General features: G+C 46.7%; 1 protein-coding gene across 1 annotated transcript in view; it reads right to left on the reverse strand.

The window, feature by feature from the left end:
- Nucleotides 1-725: 725 nt before the first annotated feature.
- Nucleotides 726-21,227, reverse strand: part of PTPN13 (protein tyrosine phosphatase non-receptor type 13) — a 212,000-nt gene continuing 191,498 nt past the window's right edge. Inside the window, exons 41-48 of the mRNA XM_056111140.1 lie at nt 17,906-17,967; nt 16,790-16,890; nt 14,231-14,379; nt 10,862-10,952; nt 7,506-7,843; nt 5,419-5,634; nt 3,194-3,256; nt 726-1,449 (exon numbers count right to left, since the gene is read on the reverse strand). Coding sequence (XP_055967115.1) covers nt 1,354-1,449; nt 3,194-3,256; nt 5,419-5,634; nt 7,506-7,843; nt 10,862-10,952; nt 14,231-14,379; nt 16,790-16,890; nt 17,906-17,967 — 1,116 coding nt within the window. The 3' untranslated portion in view covers nt 726-1,353. The remainder of the gene's footprint in view (nt 1,450-3,193; nt 3,257-5,418; nt 5,635-7,505; nt 7,844-10,861; nt 10,953-14,230; nt 14,380-16,789; nt 16,891-17,905; nt 17,968-21,227) is intronic.

Below are 21,227 nucleotides of genomic sequence, written 5' to 3' on the forward strand. Positions count from 1 at the left end.
TGGCTGTGGACGGCTTCCCAACAGCCATCATTGCCTCTGTCCTGATTAACAGCCAAGCTCTGGTTCAGGACAGTCTAGAACTTTCTCGAAGCTGGAGCTGGCTGTGTGAGACGTAGCTCTTCCTAGTTAGTCAGAAGTGGCAGTCTGTGTGTGACTTTGGAAAACTCTCCCTTCTTTGTTTTTTTTTTTTTTTTGCTTTTTGGGTCACACCTGACCATGCTCAGGGGTTCATCCTGGCTTTGCACTCAGGAATTACTCCTGGCAGTGCTCAGGGGACCATATGGGATGCTGGGTTTCGAACCCAGGACGGCCGCATGCAAGGTAAACGCCCTACCTGCTGTGCTATCACTCCAGTCCCAAAACTCTCCCTTCTTTGGGCACCCAGAGACTTTCTCCTGGTACCCGGCGCTCCGGTAACTTCCCTGCCCAGTATCCAGCATCTGGAGCTGCTTCTGTCATTCCCAGTCCGGGAAAGAGCGTGCTGCAATGATGACTTGTAAGGGCATAATCTCCCCCATCCCGTCAGCTGAGCTGGTGTGAGTGTACTGCAATGATGACTTGGAGGTGCTGATGTAGGCGGCAGCTAGACCCGACCGGCTGGTACCACTCCCAGGGGCATGGAGAGGGAGGCTGAGATCCCGAACTCGTTCCTCCACACCCGAGCCTTCCCGCCGACCCCGTGACCCCCAGGGCGGGTCTGCGGCCGTCTCGCCATCACTGTGTGTTCACAGAAAACGCTGACCGTGTCTGTTTGCTCACACCGAGCTTCGCGCAGGGTTCGGTGTACTTTTATTTACAAAGGGTTATGGTACATGGCAGAAAGAGGATGCGGTTACGTGTCTGTCGCAGAGCTCCACGGTCATGAAAAAGTATACAAATATATTACAGGAAATTCTAGATAGTAAACATTAGCACACAGTAAACATCCGCTACTTTTTTCTATGCCAGTATTATTGTCATTTAAAGCTTCAATACTGGTTTCAAGTATACCCTAGAAAAGAATTCCATTAAAATACTGGAAAAGAATTTTGCTATAAACAGGATTGGTACATTAAAAAATATATGCACTGTGTCTGTATAATAATGTCTGTGATAATCAAACGTTGTCTAAACCACCCTTAATATCGCATTATTTAGTGTTACATTAAAAAAAATTATCATTGGTTAAAAATAGCTGTAAAAATTCAGCCTTCCAACATTCCTTATTGCTCTGAAGAGGCCCCTCCGGGCAGCGGAGCATGGCGGTCGCGGTGGTCTCTGCATCTCTGCCCTGGGCCTTTCTCTGGGAGAGAGAGCAGGGGTGTCTGCGGGGGCGGGGAGGGGTGAGCGGTCCAGGAGGACGTCTGCTCTACGTCATTTCAGGGGCAGCGGATGCTCTCTCTGCTCTTCTTCAGACTGAAGACGTGTCAGAACGTAAAGGATGACTTGGTAGCAGAAAATATACTGATCCTATTGCAAAAAAAAAATACATATATGAATTTCGTAGGCACACTGCTTCACAACTAGCAGAGAGGTTCACGTGGTTTTGAAAATTTCATGGAGAAAATCTGTTATAATTGTCAACATCAAAAAGCAGATTCAGAATTGTTCAGGGTCCTACGTTGAGAAACCGAGGGGCTAGAGAGATGAAGGCACTGGCCTGGCACGTGGCCGACCTGGACTCCATCCCCGGCACCCCTGAGTGGTCCCCGAGCACTGTCAGGAGAGAGTCCTGACACTGGACAAAACAAGAGCTGAAGGGACAGGCCAGGCCACCTTCATTCCTGCGCCAGCGAGGGCTGGTCTCTCCTCTGCTTTGGGGGGGCGCCCTCCTCTCTCTGGAGAAGTCTGCATCCTCTCTTGAATGTGTATTTCGAACAAATTTCTTTAACTTGTAAAAAATAAAAGGACATCTGCGTAGGAGACCTCTCCCATTAAAGAAAATCTACTGGCACCTTTCTCTCTTCTGTTGGTTTAATTAAAATCTCTTCTGAATCTGGCCATAAGAAAGAAAAGAGAAACAGAAGCCAGACTGGCAAACTGTGGGGGGCGCTGAGGGGTGGTGGAGGACCCCAGCACTGACCCGCAGCCACCGACGGGGGTCACTGCAGACGGGGGGAAGGGCGGGGTGTTGCTTTCAAACTGTATGTGTCGTGGGGTTATCACAGAAAAATGGACGGCTACAAAATTCCTTCTAGACTCATCCTGACTTTCTGGAATGTCTACACAGCAACTGGATTTGAAACCAAGGAACTGAGAGAGAAAATGGAAAATGAGCTTTTGGGGGGTGCGATCATTCTTTACGAAGTTGCTGGTGCAGAAAACAAAGCAAGTCCTGGCCCGGCGCTCAGGGGTCACTACTTGGGGAGGTGTGTCTGAGGGGACTCTGAGGTACTGGGGATGGAACCTGATGTGGCTACAGGCAAGGCCAGAGCCTAAATGCTGTACTGAGTCTCTGGGAGCGCACCGGGCCCTCGACATACCATCTGCTCCCATCTGGGCACACACCTTACTCACACACGCTCACTCCACTCACACATGCGCACACCACTCACACACGCGTACTCCAGTCACACACGCGCACGCCACTCACACATGCTCACTCCACTCACACACTCACCCCACACACAAACACGCACCCCACTCACACACGCGCACGCAACTCACACACGCTCACCCCACTCATACACCGCTCACTCCACTCACTCACTACTCACTCCACTCACACACTCACCACACACACACGATCACGTGATTCACACACATTCACCCCCCCCACACACGCACCCCACTCACACACGCTCATTCCACTCACACACTCACCACACATACACGCTCATGTGACTCACACATGCTCAACCCACTCACATACGCACCCCACACACACGCGCACCCCACTCACACTCACCCCCACACACGCTCACACGACTCACACACGCTCACCCCACTGACCCACGCGCAACCCACTCACACACACTCACCCCACTCACACACGCTCACCTGACTCAGTTCTCAGCACCGGGAATGCGGGGGGCCACCATCCCGGCCACTCCGCCACGCCACCCACCCCCAGGGATTCTCGTTCTCACACAGCAGGCAGAGGGAGGGGTCCTCGGTAATGTGGGCGCGAGCTTGCCACTCGAGACGGAGAAAGGACTTATTTAACTGGAACTGAGAACCCCGAAATTCCCCAGAGCCCCAGCAGGAGACTCACCTCTGTCTGAACCATCCCGTGCCTCTGGAGCCGCATGCAGCGCACGAGATCCGAGATGTCGAACTGCCAAAAGAAACGGCCCAGGTGAGGCCAGAGAGCAGCTGGGCGGAAGCCCAGACACGCACCCCGGAGAGGCGGGGGCAGGATTCTGCACCCCTGCCTCTCTCCCCGCTTCTAGCGGTCTCGGAGACCTGCACGTACCAATGTTGGTGGGTGGAACTGATTTGCCCATCACTTTTATTTATGATCTTTCTGAGAATGAGGGAAAGTTAATCCCTTTGGAAAATTCCCCAAAGAAACTCTCTTTCCTCTGAAATTTAAATTTTTTTTTTTTATGGTGGTTGGGAGACACACACATATCGGGTTGATGCTCAGGGGTTACTCTCCTGGCTCTGTACTCAGGAATTACTCCTGATGGTGGTGCTTGGGGGGGGACCATATGGGATGCTGGGGATTGAACCCAGGTCGGCTCTGTGCAAGGCAAGAGCCCAACCCACTCGACTATCTTTCTGGCCCCCAAATTTGATTAATTTCTAACATTACTTATTTTCTTTTTTAAATAAGGAAAGCTAATTTCCCTATGTTCTATTTTACGGAATACCATTTCAGACCTTTTAACTTCTGCTAATATTTAACAGTTTGAAACAAGGAAGAAATGTTTTTTTTGGTCTCTCTTAAAATGACCAAATGCATGAAAGAACTGGTGGAGGAACCCAGGCATGCTGGTCCCAGGGCTGAGATCTCCAAGCCTGCTCAGATCAGGACTGGGCCTTCTCCACCCAGATCCCCCATCTTCCAGTAGGTCGGCGTCACACCCACCAACTGCCCCCGCCGCCATGTAATCCCATCAACGGCCAAGACCCAGAGACTATAAAATCCAGCATTCGCGGCCGTGCGACATCTTATTATCTAGTTCTTACTCTGGAGAACCCGGCAGGCTACTGAAAGTATCCTGCCCCCACAGCAGAGCCTGGCAAACTCCCTGTGGTGTACTCAATATGCCAAAAACCAGTAACAATGATGGGTCTCATTCTCCTGACCGGAAAGAGCCTTGAATGTGGCACTTTCTAAAATCTCAGGGCTAGGACGAAGGAGACGTTACTGGTGCCTGCTCGAGGAAACTGATGAACAACAGGATGATCGTGATACCGTGATCTTAAAACTACTATGCTAGTGGGTGAAGAGCAAGACAGAACTCCTTTATATAAAGAGGGCAATAATCAGTAACATGTTATTTTAGTGAGATATTTTGGTACTGAAAGTAAGTTCATGTTTAGACTTCTAATTTTGATTTTAGGCTGGGCCTTGTTATTAAGCTATATTTCTTGGCCCGGGCTGGAGTGATAGCAGAGTGGGGAGGGCGCTTGTCTTGCATGCAGCCGACCCAGGCCGATCCCGGTTCGATTCCTCCGCTCCTCTTGGAGAGCCCGGCAAGCTACCAAGAGTATCGCGCCCACACGGCAAAGCCTGGCAAGCTACCCATGATGTAGTCAATATGCGAAAAACAGCCACAGGTCTCACACTGGAGGTGTTACTGGTGCCCGATCGAGCAAATCAATGAACAACGGGAGAACGGTGCTACAGTGAATATCTTTGCTATTGTAGTAGGAGGATTTCTTTTTAGTCACCTAATCCAAGCAAGATTAAGTTTAGAGAGAAATAATTTACAAATTAAAATGTGTAAGAAAAAAATACGTGTTTTCCACTTATAGGTCACGAAAACAAAAAACGTTTTTCACTTAAAATAAATTTAACGTGTATTTCAATATTAGTCTCGGAGAGCCCGGCAAGCTACCAAGAGTATTCGAGATGCCAGACACAGTAACAACAAAGTCTCCAATGGAGACGTTACTGGGCCCGCTCGAGCAAATCGACGATCAACGGGAGGGCCTTTACCTTTACCTTTCAATATTAGTATTTAAAAGTGTGGATAACAGTACTGGTTTTACTTTACACGAGCCTTGGGACTATAAAGGGTAAAATGCAATAGTGCTTAAGGGAATTCTTAGCACATGGTTAAAATAAAAACCAGGAAAACAAATATATACTTGGAGACTTATTTCTTCTCGATTGGTGGCCATAAAACTTTGAGCAAGGTTTACTAAAATACAATTCTAGATAATAAGAGAATTGGGGCATAGGTCTAAATGGATAAAAGAAGAATTCCAAGAGCACGAGACGCTACTGAAGGTTCCCCCGCTGCCGGCCCGAGTCTCTGCGCCCACCTCGAGATCCTGGCTGATGAGATCCAGGACCACGTCGATGCAGATGAGGGTCCCCGAGCGGCCGATGCCGGCGCTGCAGTGGGCGATGACCGGGCCTGCCCTGTGGACGTGCCTCATGTAGGAGATGAAGGTCAGCAGGTCATCGGGCTGCGAGGGCGTGTCGTGGTCCGGCCACGCCGTGAAATTCAGATGGGAAATCCGCCGCATCTCTCCTGTCTGCAGTCGGCCAAAGAAAGGGGAGCAGGCAAAGGGTACGGGTCACACGTTGGTTCAGGGTATGATTCTGTCCCTCCAAAATTTTGGCTTGTCCGCAGAATCAAATGAAAAGTGGACGGGACGAAAAGACTCCATCACGCGTCTCGTCGTGATGGCCCCCCTTTTATTCTGGGGGAGGGGCAGGTACTCAGCAGGGTCCAAGGCTTACTCCTGGCTCTGCTCTGCTCTGACTCCATCCTGTGGGTGCCCCGGGATGGTGCCGGGGACTCGAACCAACACTGGCCACGTGCAAGTGCCTGAGCTCTTGAACTGTTTTTCCAGCCCATTCCCCCCATATTCTCACACCGTGTCATTCCGCACGCTAGTAATTCTGGGTAGAACACCTAGTCCTACCCCAGGGAGACCCAGACTCTGGACGTCCTACCCTACGCGTGTTTTTGAGCTTCAGCCTAAGTCTGGCACGTAAGCTATCTCCCTGATCTGACAGATTTTTTTTTTTGAGGGGAAGAGGGGCCTGGGCCCCATCTTTGGTGCTCAAGAGGCAACTCCTATCTCGGTGCTCACTTATGGTAGTGCTGGAAACTAACCCGATGTCAGCCGCATGCAATGCAAGGGCTTAGCCATTATACTATCTCTCCATCCGCTGGAATTAAAACAGCAACAACAACAACAACAACAAAATGTCACGGGTGCCATCAGCAAGTGCGTGTGGTCCCTGTTCCTTCATCAACTCGGGGAAGGGAAGATAAAAAGCCAAAAACTCAGCAGGTGACAGGAAAGGGTCCTTATGGCAGCAGGACGGACACAAGGGCGCGTGCACAGCTCGGTCGGTGACAGTCGGTCCTCGGTGGACGACACCTGCCCAAGCCTCATGACGTTCCCTCGTGGTGGCCTCGCAGTGCTCAGGGACAGGCCGCCTGGGGACACTCACGAGGTGCTGCTGGCCCAATGGCTTTCCTGCACAGGAGGTACAGGGTCGGACACCCAGGGGGGCCAGGAATCAAACTCGGGGCCTTGTGCAATCAAGGCAGTGCTCTCGCCCTTTGAGCTGCCTGCCTTCCTGACTCTTATGGGTATGATTTTATTTAAAAAAATTTTTTTTGTCTTTGGGCCGCACCTGGCAGTGCTCAGGGCTGACTCCTGGCCCAGCACTCAGGGATCATTCCTGGTAGTGCTCGGGGGATTATAGCGGATGCCAGGATTGAGCCCAGGTTGGCTGTGTGCAAGGCAAATGCCCTCTCAGGGCAAAAATCCCCCCAGTTCTGAGCTGGGTCCAGCCCTTGTGTATGTTCAGTTGTGGTCCCCAAACACCACAAGCTCTCATGGTTGAAAGTTTTCACGCTAAGCTTACATGACAAATAGAACTGAATAATATACTTAGCGCCTGTGAAATTAAGATTTGTTTCGTAAGAAAGCTAAAGCTGTACTGTTCTCTCTAGCTTCTTTATGATTGTAATTTTGGATAAAAACAAAACTCCAAAATGAAAAGGACCAGGGCTGGAGCAATAGCACAGCAGGTAGGGCATTGGCCTTGCATGCAGCCAACCCGGGTTCGATTCCCAGCATCCCATATGGTCCCCTGAGCACCGCCAGGAGTAATTCCTGAGTGCAAAGCCAGGAGGAACCCCTGTGCATCGCCGGGTGTGACCCAAAAAGCAAAAACAAAACAAAAGAAACAGAGGAAGGGAGTAACAACTACCGCAGAACCAGAGAGCTGGTCCACAGAACCGAGCAGACTTTGGGGTGGGGTGTGGGAGGGTCCCTGGGGCAGTGGTGGGTACATGGTAAGAAGGATGAAGGCAGCAACCAACACTGACACTGCTGCAAACCACGGCACTTGGCCGGCCCCGGGGAAGCCTGGACTCTCTTACCTGAATGTCCTCCAGCGTCATCGCCCTTACGACGAAGCCCTTCAGCTGCTGGACCCTCACCAGAGCCAGCCGGAGCCTGTCGCTGACCACTGTGGTTTTGCCCAGGACGTCAGGCCAATAGCGCTGGCATTTGACTTTCTCCCCTTCGACTTCCTGGGTCATCATGGCTATCACCGTGGAGTTCTGCTCCCAAATCATCTGCCAGAAATCTCCCACAGTGGTGGGCAGAGGCCCCTGGCAGGCGATATACACCAGCTCTTCCTTCCCCACGGGGATCCTGATGAAGCTGGCGTTGATGTAGCCGCCGTCATCGCCCAGGGGAACTCTCGTAGCATCGTCTGTGAATCGTCCCCACAGGACAGAGCCATTGAGAACATGCCTTTTATTTTATTCAAAGTTTTAAATTTTAGCTGCTGTGATGTATAGCATGACAGTATTGCCCATGAAGGGCTTCATGGGACAGCAGCCCAACACCACACCCAGACCTGAGTGTTCCTTTCCTCCCCCGCCCCAACTGTCTCAGGGAAACCCCCTACCCTGCTACTCACCACCCCCACCCCCATTCTGCCACCCCATCTTACACATTGTATGCCCTGTTTAGTTTAGATCTTAGATTCAGTTGCTTTTGGCTTTTGTTAATCTTTTTCTATGCTCTTTATATCCCATGTAGGAGGGAGATCATTTGATCATTTGTATCTGTCTCTCTCTTTTTTATATAATGCACTTTTTTTTTTCTTTTTGGGTCACACCTGGCGAGGCACAGGGGTTACTCCTGGCTCTGCACTCAGGAGTTACTCCTGGCAGTGCTCAGGGGACCATATGGGATGCTGGAAATTGAACCCCGGTCGGCCGTGTGCAAGGCAAACGCCCTACCCGCTGTGCTATCTCTCCAGCCCCTATAATGCACTTTTCAAAAATTAAAAATAAATTAAATAGAATCACCATAAGATACAGTTAAAAGCTTTCCTGTTTGAGTTACAGTCATACAGTGATCAAACACCCATCCCTCCACCAGTGCGCATTCTCCACCACCAATGTCCCCAGTATCCTCTCCACCCATACTAACCCTCCCCTGCCTCCTTGGTAGACAATTTCCCCCATGTTCTCTCTCTACTTTTGGGCATTATGGTTTGCAATATAGATATCGAGAGGCCATCACGCTTGGTCCTTTATCTACTTTTAGCAGGTAAGTCTGTTTCCATCCCGAACCATCCTTCCAACCATCATTGACTTGGTGTTTCTTTCTTTATCCCAGCTGCCTTCTCCCCCAGCTTATAAGGTAGGTTTCCAACTACGGAGCAACATTCTTGGCCCTGGTGTCTATTGTCCTTGAGTGTCAGTCTCATGTTATTTTATACTCCATAACTGAGTGCAGTCATTCTATGTCTGTCCCTCTCTGAGACTCTCCATGACCATCCACTTATAAGCAAATTTCAATATCATGCACTTGTAAATAAGGAAGTCAGAGATCACCTGTAACTACTCAGAACTACAGGTCAATCACAAACATTTTAATAATCCTCACTTTTAAGCTTTAAAATGGTCAAACATTTTATGTTCGCTCACTTAACTTAAGTTATAAGTCCAGCTAAGATGTCAACTTCATGAGTTTCTGACAAAAACCTCAATACTGGGGCTGGAGCGATAGCACAGCAGGTAGGGCGTTTGCCTTGCACGCAGTCAACATGGCCCACACAGGTTTGATTCCCAGCATCCCATATGGTCCCCCGAGCACCGCAAGGAGTGATTCCTGAGTGCATGAGCCAGGAGTAACCCCTGAGAATCGCCGGGTGTGACCCAAAAAGAAAAAAAACCTCAACACTTATTATTTACATAGATTTGAAAAAACTAAAATTAATAAATGAATTCAGAACTTAATAAAATGAACTCTTGCTTATCTATTTATATTCTGATGAAGTAATATTCTTTTGATGGACAAGAAAATAATGAATGCAATAAATAATAGGAAGCTCACTTTATTCCTTAGGCATGTGTATATTTAACTTTGCCAAATTTTATTACAAATAATAAAAAACATAAATTATTAAACCAAGCTTCCCTGTTTTAAATGAGCCATCTTATCCAAGAAAGTTAATTTGTATATACTTATATATTAGAAATTATTTTTGTTTTAAACATCTATAAGTACAACCTGAAATTCCTGTGGTAATTAATGATCTTTAGTAATAGGTTTCAAATTCCTCCATCAATTGTCCTATGACCGGACTCATCTCCTGGTTTGTGAGAACAAATTCACTCAGTAGTTTTGAACTTATGGTTTCTTCCATTCTCACTCTGAGATATTAGCCTAGTCGTTTTTTTTTTATCCCCTGAAATAATTCCACTTAATTAGGCCAAATCATTTGGAAGATGCTGCCTACATTAATTTCTTATAAATTATCCAAAAGGAATTATCTTTCATCTTATGTGAAAAAATACAAATGTGTTATTACTTACTGCAAGATTTGTCACTGTAAATTCTGTTGGTTTTAGGTTGATGAGTTTTGGTAAAGGCCGGGTCAGTGTGTCATAGTTGTGCTAATATTTTTGTGTAGCTGATGATTGCTATAAATAGTTGCTCCACATTCAAATTTGACCAAATTCATACATAATTAAAAATCACATAGTGGTTGATGAAAAAAAATTTTTTTCTGGTAAATGAAATAATGCAATGTGTAATATGGCCTGGTAGCAGTATTCTTGCAGTCAAGATATGTATCATCATTGTCACTGTCACTGTCCTCCCGTTGTTCATCAATTTGCTCGAGCGGGCCCAGTAATGTCTCCAGTGGAGACTTTGTTGTTACTGTGTTTGGCATATCGAATACGGGTAGCTTGCCAGGCTCTGCCGTGCAGGCGAGATACTCTCGGTAGCTTGCCGGGCTCTCTGAGAGGGGCGGAGGAATCGAACTCAGGTCGGCCACGTTGGCTGCGTGAAAGGCAAACGCCCTACCGCTGTGCTATAGCTCCAGCCCAATATCATCATTATGTTCCGTAGATATTTCTTTACACTTAACATGAATGGAATGCACAGATAGTAACTGTGACACATAAACCTGAGAAAGTATTTATCCAGAAGTCAAATCACATTTTCAAGGGGACTTTAACATAACTGATTTCACATTACTGATTTACAATGCTATGCTAGTAAACTTAGGAATGTTTGAAGTTCAAAATGCCTCTGATCTATTTAAAGAATATAAAGAAAGGAATTAGTATTACCTAGATAAATTTGTTCCTGGTGTAAATGTCTAAAAGTGTGTACATCATACCTCAGTGAGAGTTAGGTTAAACAGTAAAAGTCTTAACTTATTACATTAAACACACATTGACTCTGAAACCAAATTAGAACTTACAGGGAAGTATATTTTTATATCTGTTCTTCCTTCTATTTTCCTTCATCTGTCCAATGAGACACTGATCCAAAGGTTTTAATTCTTGAAGGTTCTGTAAGCAAAAAAATGAAAATGAACTTAAATTTGTTGAAAGGAGTGATTCAGTAATAATTGTGAAAGCTTTAAATAGACAGGGTGAAAATTTGGTTATTGATGAGAAAAGACGAAGTCTTAATAAAAGATGTATCCTATGAAGATAAATCGGCCTGCAACCTCAACATTAATGTGATAATTGCTGAAGTGCTTTTTAAATTTTTGATACAGATATTTTCTATCATAATGTGCATTCAACAAATTTTGTGAAGCGGCACCTTTGACCTGAATTTTATTTTATTTTTTATTTTTTTAAAAAATTGACCTGAACTTTAAACATTTTTAAAACTCAACATCTCTCATTCTGACTCAGTCTTCCCGCCCGTGTTCTCCCTTAATATGACCCATCCTTTTCTCTCCGTTTCTTCGCTTGCTTATTTCCACTCTGGAGAAGACTCTCTTCTTTCTCCAACACGGATTTCTAGCTCTGTCTCCACTCACATCTTTCTGAATGTCTAAAAAAGTTTCAGTAAAAACTTTCTTGCCCACCAAAACAACAACAAACAATACCCTATGTTTAGATCTTAGAAAAAAAATGCAACTTTGGCTTAAATTGCTCAGCAGTTCCTCAACAACACTGTCCAGGAGGTCTTCAAGTCCGCCATGTGGTCGAGTGGTGCTATTTTGCCCCATGTTCTAAAGGAATGCTTTCTATGGTTCTCATAACCAGTCATAGAAAACCAATTATTTCACAATGCCTTTTCAGCAGTTCTGATTGTTGGGTGGAAATTCTAAACACTAATGGTGCAACTTTTGTCGAAATAATGAGTTGTAATCAAAGTAGAGAGAGAGTTAAGTAGAAATCATCTGCCTCACAGGCACTGGGAGGGGTGGGAGGGGGGTATATTGGGGTTCTTGGTGGTGAAAAATGTGCACCGGTGAAGGGATGGGTGTTTGATCATTGTATGACCGAGACTTAAACTTGAAAGCTTTGTAACTTTTCTCATAGTGATTCAATAAATAAATATAACAAAAAAAGAACTGAAAGAATAAAATATATAGAAAAATATATAGAACCCCCCAAAAAAACATAAAATAAAGGAATGCTTTCTCATGTTTTACCCACCCATCTTCCTGCCTACCCATTCAACAGGTAGGTATTGCCTACTACGTGCAAGGCACTATAAAAAGTGTCAGAGGATAGCGGTGAGTAAAGACAGGATTTGGCTCTCCAGAAGTTTGCAGCCTATTTGGGAGAAAGAGATCTCACTGTATCACTGTCCTCCCGTTGTTCATCGATTTGCTCGAGCGGGCCAGTAACATTGTGAGACTTGTTACTGTGTTTGGCATATCGAATACGTCACGGGGAGCTTGCCAGGCTTTGCCGTGCGGGCGAGATACTCTCAGTAGCTTGCCGGGCTCTCCGCTGCCTAATAAAACAGCGAGATAGATGCACTGCAGTGACCAGCAAACTGCTGTGATAGAGAGAAAGAAATGTGATGATGTTTCAATTTAAGTCCTGGGGGGAAAAAAACAAGTTTTGTAAAATGGAGAGGGGGGAGAATCTATCTTAGACCGTGTGCGTCTCTCCAAATTTGCGTGGTGGGGTTGCCATGCTACGTTGAGGGTTAAAGACAAACCGTCAAGCACGGTCAGAAGTTCTCAGCAGATGCCACTGCCTCTCCCTCGGTTCTGAGACGCTCGGGAAGCGCGTGAGGACCCAGATGGCTGAGGGAGCCACGAGGTCTGACCCTAGCTCTTGCCTGGCGCAACGCAGGGATGCTGCCAGCCAGACCAGAGGAACAGGGCCTGGGCACCACAGCTGTTCTGAGGCCAGGACACAGCCTCTGTGCTGTGTTGATGTTAGTGATGGGCCCATCTAGAGTGTGTCGTTTTGACAGCTGAGGGCAGGAATCGAAACTGGATTCAAGACTTGAGTTGGGTTATCACAGCTTCCGACGCTACTAGTCACAAAACTACTACCCCAACCCCTCCTCCACAGCATTCTTTTTATTTATTTATTTATTTTTATTAGTGAAACACCATGAGGTACAGTTGTAGACTTACATGGTGCTTGGGTTTCAGTTATACAATCATCGAGTACCCACCCCGCCACCAGTGCCCATTCAAAATCTGCAGCTGTGCGATATCATATGTTATTCATAACCAGCAGTAGAAAACAAATTGTCTACTGTTGCCTTTTCAGCAGATCTGAGTGTTGGGATAAAATCCCACATAATAATGGTGGGTCTGGTGTCAAAATATTGAATGTAATCAAAGTAGAGAGAGAGTAATGTGGAAATCATCTGCCCCACCAGTAGGGGGAGGGTGTGGGATGGGGGCATACTGGGGTTTTTTGGTGGCGGAGAATGGGCACTGGTGAAGGTATGGGTGTTTCGTTGTATGACCGAGACTTAAACCTGAAAGCTTTGCAAGTGATCTCACAGTAAATAAATAAATAAAATTATAAAACATGAAAAAAATAAATAACATGAAAAAAAAATAAATAAAATTATAAAACATGAAAAAAAAAGGTGGAGTTCATGCCCAATTCAATCAGCCTAATCAGTGGCTGAATAAACAGCAGTACTCCTACATAAAAAAATAAATAAATAAAGAGGTGACAGAGACCTGCGAGGACTCCAGGCAGTGGGCAGGGGTAGACACAGGCCCCTTGGTGGTGGGCGTATTGCTGAGGCAGAGACAGGCCTGACACAACACTGGTTTTTCTTCCTTAGTGAAGCTTTATTTAGAAAGATGGGAGAGGAGAGAGAGAAAGAGAGAGGGAAACTGTGGAAATAAGCAAAGGAACGAAGTGAGGGAGGCCATGTTCAAGGGAGAGCTCGGGCCTTGACGAACAGCCTGACATGGAACTGCTGACAGCTCCGTAACGTGTTGCCTGAGGCCCCTTTAAACTATCGGGATCTGAATTAGAAAAGACGATTCACTGCTGGGTATGACAGGATGGTACAGCTGAAAATTAACTATAGGAAGGGTTGGGACAGAATGACCTTTTCAAACCTTCTCCGACCCTTGCACAGAACTTTATTTTGGGGTCGGAGCCGTAGTCCAGTGGGGAGGGCGTTTGCCTTGCACATGGTTGACCTGGGTTTGATGCCCGGCACCCCGGATGGCCCCCTGAACACCGCCAGGAAAGATTCTTGAGTGCAGAGTCAGGAGTAACACCTGAGCATCACCGGGTGTGGCCCCAAAAGAAAAACAAACAAAGAAACAAACAAAACAGCACAAAAAACCAAAAACATCTTTATCTGGGGAATCACTGGCAGACACACTTACCTCTAGCTCCTTAGACGGGATCCCTTGTTCCAGCAGACCTCGCAGCGTGCGGATGGCTGACTTCAGATGTGGGCCAGTGTATTTGCCAGCGGGAAGCACTCTGACGACAGGGAGCGCCGCAAGCTCCTCCTCCGTAAGGAAGGGGTGATCTAACGGGAAGACACAGTTAACTAAAGAGCACTGCACCCTGAACTGATGATGTCAATGAACTCATTTCAGCTGATTATTTTTTTTTTAACCTCATTCCCTTCTCTAAAAAGAGTCTTTAGAATAAGGTAATAGAGCTAGCCGGTAGGGCTTCAGAGGTGCCTTCAGATGCTCCTTGCAGGGAGACTGTCCTAGAAACTTCCGTCTTGGTGCCCCTTCTAATCACTGTTGGCAGTCACAGCCAGAGCTGCCCTGTGACAGTGCTCTCTGTGCGAACAGAACTCAAGGGGGTCCTCAGGGCTCGACTGATAATCAGCCTGAGAGGGGGAACGTGTCTGATTCAGGGCCTGTTCCACGGAAGCTGCTGGTCCCAGCAGCCAACGGCCGTCCTCGTAGAAATGAGATTTCCTGCTATAATAATAATCTGCACAAGTGATCGAAAATACGCCAAGACTTGAACAGAGCATTTTGCCAATGCAGTTGCTATGCAGAGAATAATAATGCTATGTATCAGGAGGCGTATAAAGCTGTGTAACAGCATCAGCCTCTGCACGGGTTAGACCAGCTATGACACAAAGCGTACTGTATGAAGGAAATGCAAGCTCAAGTGGGCGCAAATGTGACACAGCGGTGGCCCAGGGCTCCAGGCACGAAGCAGAGACCTCAGTTAAAGAAGTGCTGTAACAAAATAGGAGACTAACACCCAAGAATAGCCGAGATAAGTACCAGGAGGTTCACTCCATGGCTTGGAGGCCAGTCACACATGCTAGGGGAAAAGGCAGCTCAGATAGAGAAGGGAACACCAAGTAAAGGGTGTTGGGAGGACCCTCCCAGGATGGGAGATATGTGTTGAAAGTAGACTATAGACCGAACATGATCGCCACTCAATGCCTCTTTTTCAAACCACAACACCCAAAAGGAGAGAGAGAACAAAAGGGAATGCCTGCTACAGAGGCAGGGTGTGATGGAGGGCTGGGGGGTAGGAGGGATACTGGGATTGGTGGTGGTGGAAAATGGGCAGTGGTAGAGGGATGGGTACTCGATCATTGTATAACTGAAACCCAAGCACAAAAATTTGTAAGTCTACAATTATACCTCATGGTCTTTCTCTAATAAAAATTAAAAAAAAAAAAAGATGTGCTGAAGTCGGCTTCATCAATTGGTTTCACTGGTTAATTTGTCACTTACTTGATAAGTAAGACTTGAAATTTCTAAACCATGCCCTCTCAGAGCAGGAAAATAACATTTCTTTATGTAAAAAAGAGAAAATATTGGAGAGAACGTAATGTTTCCTGTGGGTTGGTTATCAGATGAGAGACAGGAAAAGGAACTCCGGCTTGACTCCTGCTCTGGTGGCTCATAACCTTATGACTCAAGTGGCAGAGTAGACGCCTGGCGTGGGCAAGGCCCTGGATCTGGTCCCTTGACACCTCTGCGCCCCTAAGTCATGGACGACCCTCTGCGACAGGGACACATTAACATGAGGTTGGAATTCGAAGGTGATGACTCCCCATCTCTCAGCATTTCGACCTGCTTTCCCATAAAGAAAACGTGTCCATGGACTTCCTATTTCAGAACTGCAAAAGTTACGACTTTTATACCTCCATTGAAGGCAATCACACATTACTTTGCCTTTTTACTCCAAGCTACTAAGAATATAAGCTGTAATTTAGAATATGATAAAGGTGTAATGTTTGGTTATATAGGTTAATATTGATGCTTGTTATTTATTTTATATACATGTATTGGCTGGGGCCCCTTGGAGGGGAGTGGGTTGAGTTTCCCTCCCTGCCCCGACCAGGGCTCCGGCAGCTGAAGACCTCCAGAACCGGCCACCACCATGCTGAGACCACTCTCCACACGCATGAAGGTACCGGCCGAGGAGCAAAGGCATACGGGTCCTGGGGCTGAGATCTCCAAGCCTGCTCGGATCGGGGCTGAGCATCCTCCACCTTCCAGTAGGCAGGGGTCACACCCACCAACTGGCCCCCTGGCGCCGTGTAATCCCATCAATGGCCAAGACCCAGAGACTATAAAACCCAGATTCCTGGAAGCGACATCTTATTATCCCATTCTTACTTTGGACAACCTGGCAGGCTACCGAATGTAGCCTGCCCACACGGCAGAGTCTGGCAAACTCCCTGTGGCATACCCAATATGCCAAACGCCAGTAACAATGATGGGTCTCATTCTCCTAACCCTGAAAGAGCCTTAAATATGGCACTTTTTAAAAAAAAATCTCAGGGCTAGGACGAAGGAGACGTTACTGGGGCCTGCTCGAGGCAATCGATGAACAACAGGATGGTCATGATCGTATTGGCAAAACACTAATATATCCTGAATGTTTGAAATTTTAAACACTTATTTTTTCCTCTCCACCGTTTTTGATAAAACTGCTAATAGAATCCTTGCCTTTATCAGAATCTTGGTGGTTCGCGGTGTTTACTGGCAGTTCATCATCCCAAGATATCTTATCGCCATTGATCTTCTTTTCGTCTGACTTCTGAATTAAGCTATAACCAAAAAAAAAAAAATGTAACTTTTTTTTTTCAGTTTTGTTCCCAAAACAGAGTAAAACATTCTGACCCCATATTGCTTATTTTCTAGAAGTATGGTATGTTACAATAAATTATCTAACTTCAAAAAACCCAAATCCACAATTCTTAAAGTTTATTTTGGGCCGATGTAAGCGACACAGGGAGAGAATTATTTGACACTGCGCGCTGTGATTTATCCTCACACAGGCTCCAAGTCTCTGGTCCTGAGAGTGAAGATCTCTGCAGGATGGGAAAGGCAGAGGTTTGTTCTCACTCAGCAACAACAGTGACTGATCAGAGCTGTGAGAGCAGTCCTGATGGGCATACACATTCCGTTACTCTCTGGGGTGAGAAGTGCTCAGTGTCGAGCCCCTAGAGCCTCTACATAACAGCCTAAACACTCTTAAGATTCAGGGCCGGGAAAATGGCTCAAAGACTAAACAGGGCTGGCACGCAGAGGCTCCAGGTTCGATTTCTGGCAAGACACAGTTCCTGGAACATCAGGGGGCAACCCTGGGGCCCCAAGGATGGGCTCGAAGCAGTACTGTGTCATGTGTTGCTGGAGCAGCCTCCAAGCACCCTGGGCACGGCTTGGAAATTCCACCCCCAACCCTAAAAAAAAAATCTTAATATTTAACCATAGTTCCATGACTTACTAAGCAATTCTATTTTTCTTGAAAGAGAACAAATCAAACTAATCTAATTTTTAAATCTTGGTCATCGATCTTTTGGACCCATATCAGCAATGCTCAGGGGCTGCTCCTGACTCAGTGCTCGGGGTGCTCCCGACTCAGTGCTCGGGGCTGCTCCTGGCAGTGCTGGGGACCATGTGATGCCAGGAGTCAACTGCAGGGGCTCCCCTATGTAAATGTGTGCTCCAACCCCAGACATCTCTTTGGTCCAAATTAGTTTTAAAATCAAGTCCTAAATAGTTTGGAGCACTTCTGAAAAACAGAATTGTTATGAATACTTTCCCACTTTATTTTCTTACCTTTCACTCTGTGAAACCACTTTTTCTTCACTATGTTCTTCACAGCCATTAATTTTGGTCGACTGCAGTAAAAGAAATCAAGACAAAACAAAACGCATCAAAATTTTTTTTTTCATTGTCAAATCTACAATTTTAGTTAAATGCCATCAAGGAAATATTGCAGTTCATTATATCTCCCTTACTAGAGATGATGATCGAGGGAAAAAAACAAACTTAATCATAAAGTGATGACTCTATTACACTGATTTCTTTTTCAATCAAAACGAACTTTATTCATTTCATTTTCATTTCATCATCCTGTTAATCTTCGATTGCCTCTAGCAGGCCCCAGTAACGTCTCTTTCATCCTAGCCCTGAGATTATATTCACGGCTCTTTAGGAGAATGAGACCCATCATTGTTACTGGTATTTGGCATATTTGGTAGGCCACGGGGAGTTTGCCAGACTCTGCCCTGTGGGCAGGCTACATTCGACAGCCTGCAAGTTTGTCCAAAGTAGGAATGAGATAATAAGATGTCGCGCGGCCGCGAATGCGGCCGCGCGGTTCCGGGATCTGGATTTTATAGATGAACTTTGGATTTTATACATGAACTTTATTCATGTATTAAAAAAGGAAAGCACATCACATTGGTCCGTTCCTGAAAGAGCTCAAAATGCTCCTTTTTCCTGATACTGCCTTGTATTTACTGCTACTCTTCATCATTAATTAATCATGTGTCTTCATGGCTTTCACTGGTGTGTCTGGCTGGTCACTCTCCTTTCTTCCCCCATTAGACTACGAGCTTCATAAGACAAACTTGTGAGAATTCTTGTTGCTTTCATACTATTCACCCTCATTCCTGTTTTTATCCCTTACACAGAGGGACACGAATAGGATAGGGGAGAAAGAAAAGTGAAGCTCTGAAGACCTTTTCTTTGGTCTCCCAAGCAGTGCTGGGGGTTCCGGGACTCACTCCGGCACTGTCTGGGGTCTTGAGTGGGGGGGGGGGGGGGGAAGATACAGCTCTAGGGATTGAACCCAGAGCCCCGGCATGGCAGAAGGAAAGAGTGGAGGGGGAGGGCAGAGGAGGCAGATGAGAAGCAACGGGGGCAGGAGTCAAGGGGATTCAGGTATGTGGGTGTTAAGGAATAACAGAGCTGAGCAGCCAAACCACAAAGCCGGCAACGCCGCAAGTGTGAGATCCAAATCGGAACAATCAGACCTCAAAGGTGCCTGTTAGATGGCGGTGGGGGTCTGGCGTGGGGGTGGGGAGGGAATTTGGGAACACTGGAGGGAAGCTGATACTGGTGGCAGCGTTGGGGATGGAAGACTGTGTGTCAAACGCCCAACTGTGAACGACTTTGTAATTCATGGTACTTTAAAAACAATACAACTTTATTTGGTTGTTGTTTTGTTTTTGGCGTGTTACACCCAGCAGATGCTCGGGCGTTACTCCTGGCTCTTCGCTCAGGAATCACTCCTGAGATTGGGATGCCGGGGATCGAACCCAGGTCAAGTGCATGCAAGGCAGACGCCCTGCCCACTGTACTGTCACTCCAGTCTCCACAAATAAAATTTCTTTTTTTTCTTTTTTTTGGGTCACACCCAGCGATGCACAGGGGTTACTCCCAGCTCTGCACTCAGGAATTACTCCTGTTGGTACTTGGGGGACCATATGGGATGCTGGGAATTGAACCTGGGTTTGCCACATGCAAGGCAAATGCCCTGCCTGCTGTGCTATTGCTCCAGCCCCCCAAATAAAATAAAATAAAAAACCTATAAAATACTAGGGCTGTAAAACAGCCCAAGGGACTAGGCACATGCTTTTGTGTGGGAGTTCCAGTTTGACTCCCCGAGAATTACTTTGGGTGTGTCTCCCAAACAAACAAAATAAGAAAAAATTTTTTTTCAGTAGGATGTTTTAGTTATAGATCTTACAGGGCTTAAATGCATAATTAAGGCATATAATTACAATTAAAATGTGTAATTATCCTTAATTATAACTTATTTAATGCATACGCCAAAGCTCTATGCTAGGAAAAGAATGCAGGTGATTTAATTCTAACCTAAAGGAAGCCTTCAAGATCTTACCTATTTAAATTAATTTTTCCTAATTGATTAATTTTTTCCTAATTGATTACTTTTAAACCTGCTTCAGACATTTTAGTCTGGGTTAACATTTTTTTTTTTATATAAAGTAGCACCATCCTCCCATTGTTCATTGATTCGCTCGAGCGGGCACCAGTAATGTCTCCATCGTGAGATTTGTTGTTACTGTTTTTGGCATATCGAATACATCACAGGTAGCTTGCCAGGCTTTGCCGGTATATAAAGTATATAAAGAAATCTTTTTTTACATAAAGATTTCCTATATATCATCCTAATTCTGGTACAAGAACATATGTAGATTATCATTGGCTTTGAAAAGTACAAAGCCTTTTATGAGCATTATTTTTAATATAAGGACTTAGAGACTCCCCTTACTTTTCCAGCCTTTCCTCTCTAGACAGGGTGAAGTTCAGGAGAGTGGGGCCCTGGGGAACCTCACTGGGAGCCCTGTCCATGGGGCTGGTCCCTGAGCACGACCATGCTGGATGCGGCCACCTCCCGATGCGTCCCCAGAATTAAGGGGCTAGGACAGGGAGCCAAAGGGAAAAGCTTCTGGTCCGTGAGCCCAGCGCCATCTCATGGGGCCTCTCCCGATGTCTCAGCGGAGACCTGTGATGGGTCCCGGGCCCAGTTGGGGGAAGGAGGAGCAGACACTGGGAGCGGAGGGACGGGCTGCACCCCTGCACCGAGGAGGGGAGAGAGAAGAGAAGGCCCCAGGCACGAGCCCCAGCGGGAGGAGGCGGGTCCGAAGCTGTGTTAGTGGCAGTAAGGAAGGAGCAGGGGTCACAGGGTGGTCCAAGGAATAGAACAGGTGAGGCCCATGGTTCCCACAGACGACGGCCCCCAGACCTGCCCCTACACCCAAGTCGTCTGAGAGGACTCAACAACTTGTTGACTTCTTGGGTTTTGTTCTCGCTTAAAAGACACGTGAGCAACCCTGCCCCTCTCCTGTTGAGGGTTCCAGTAACAAGTCATGAAGTTCTTGCCACTGCCCAGGGCTGTGCCATCAGGGCTGTAGAGAGACCAGGGACACTTACTTCCTGCTCTCGAACCCAGGTGCCTGCCCAGACCCAGGAAACAGCCCTCACTGCTGCATGCGGCCCAGGTCTTGTCTCTCTCACTGGAGCCCTGCAGCCCTGGGGCGAGTGACGACCCTGCCAGCCCTCTCAGACTTGAGCACCTGGTCCCCATCATGCCCCGTGACTGGCATTCCTGGCCCTTGTGCCCAGGCCT

This window comes from Sorex fumeus, unplaced genomic scaffold, assembly GCF_029834395.1.
Source record: "Sorex fumeus unplaced genomic scaffold, SorFum_2.1 ptg000013l, whole genome shotgun sequence".
Classification (NCBI taxonomy): Eukaryota; Metazoa; Chordata; class Mammalia; order Eulipotyphla; family Soricidae; genus Sorex; species Sorex fumeus.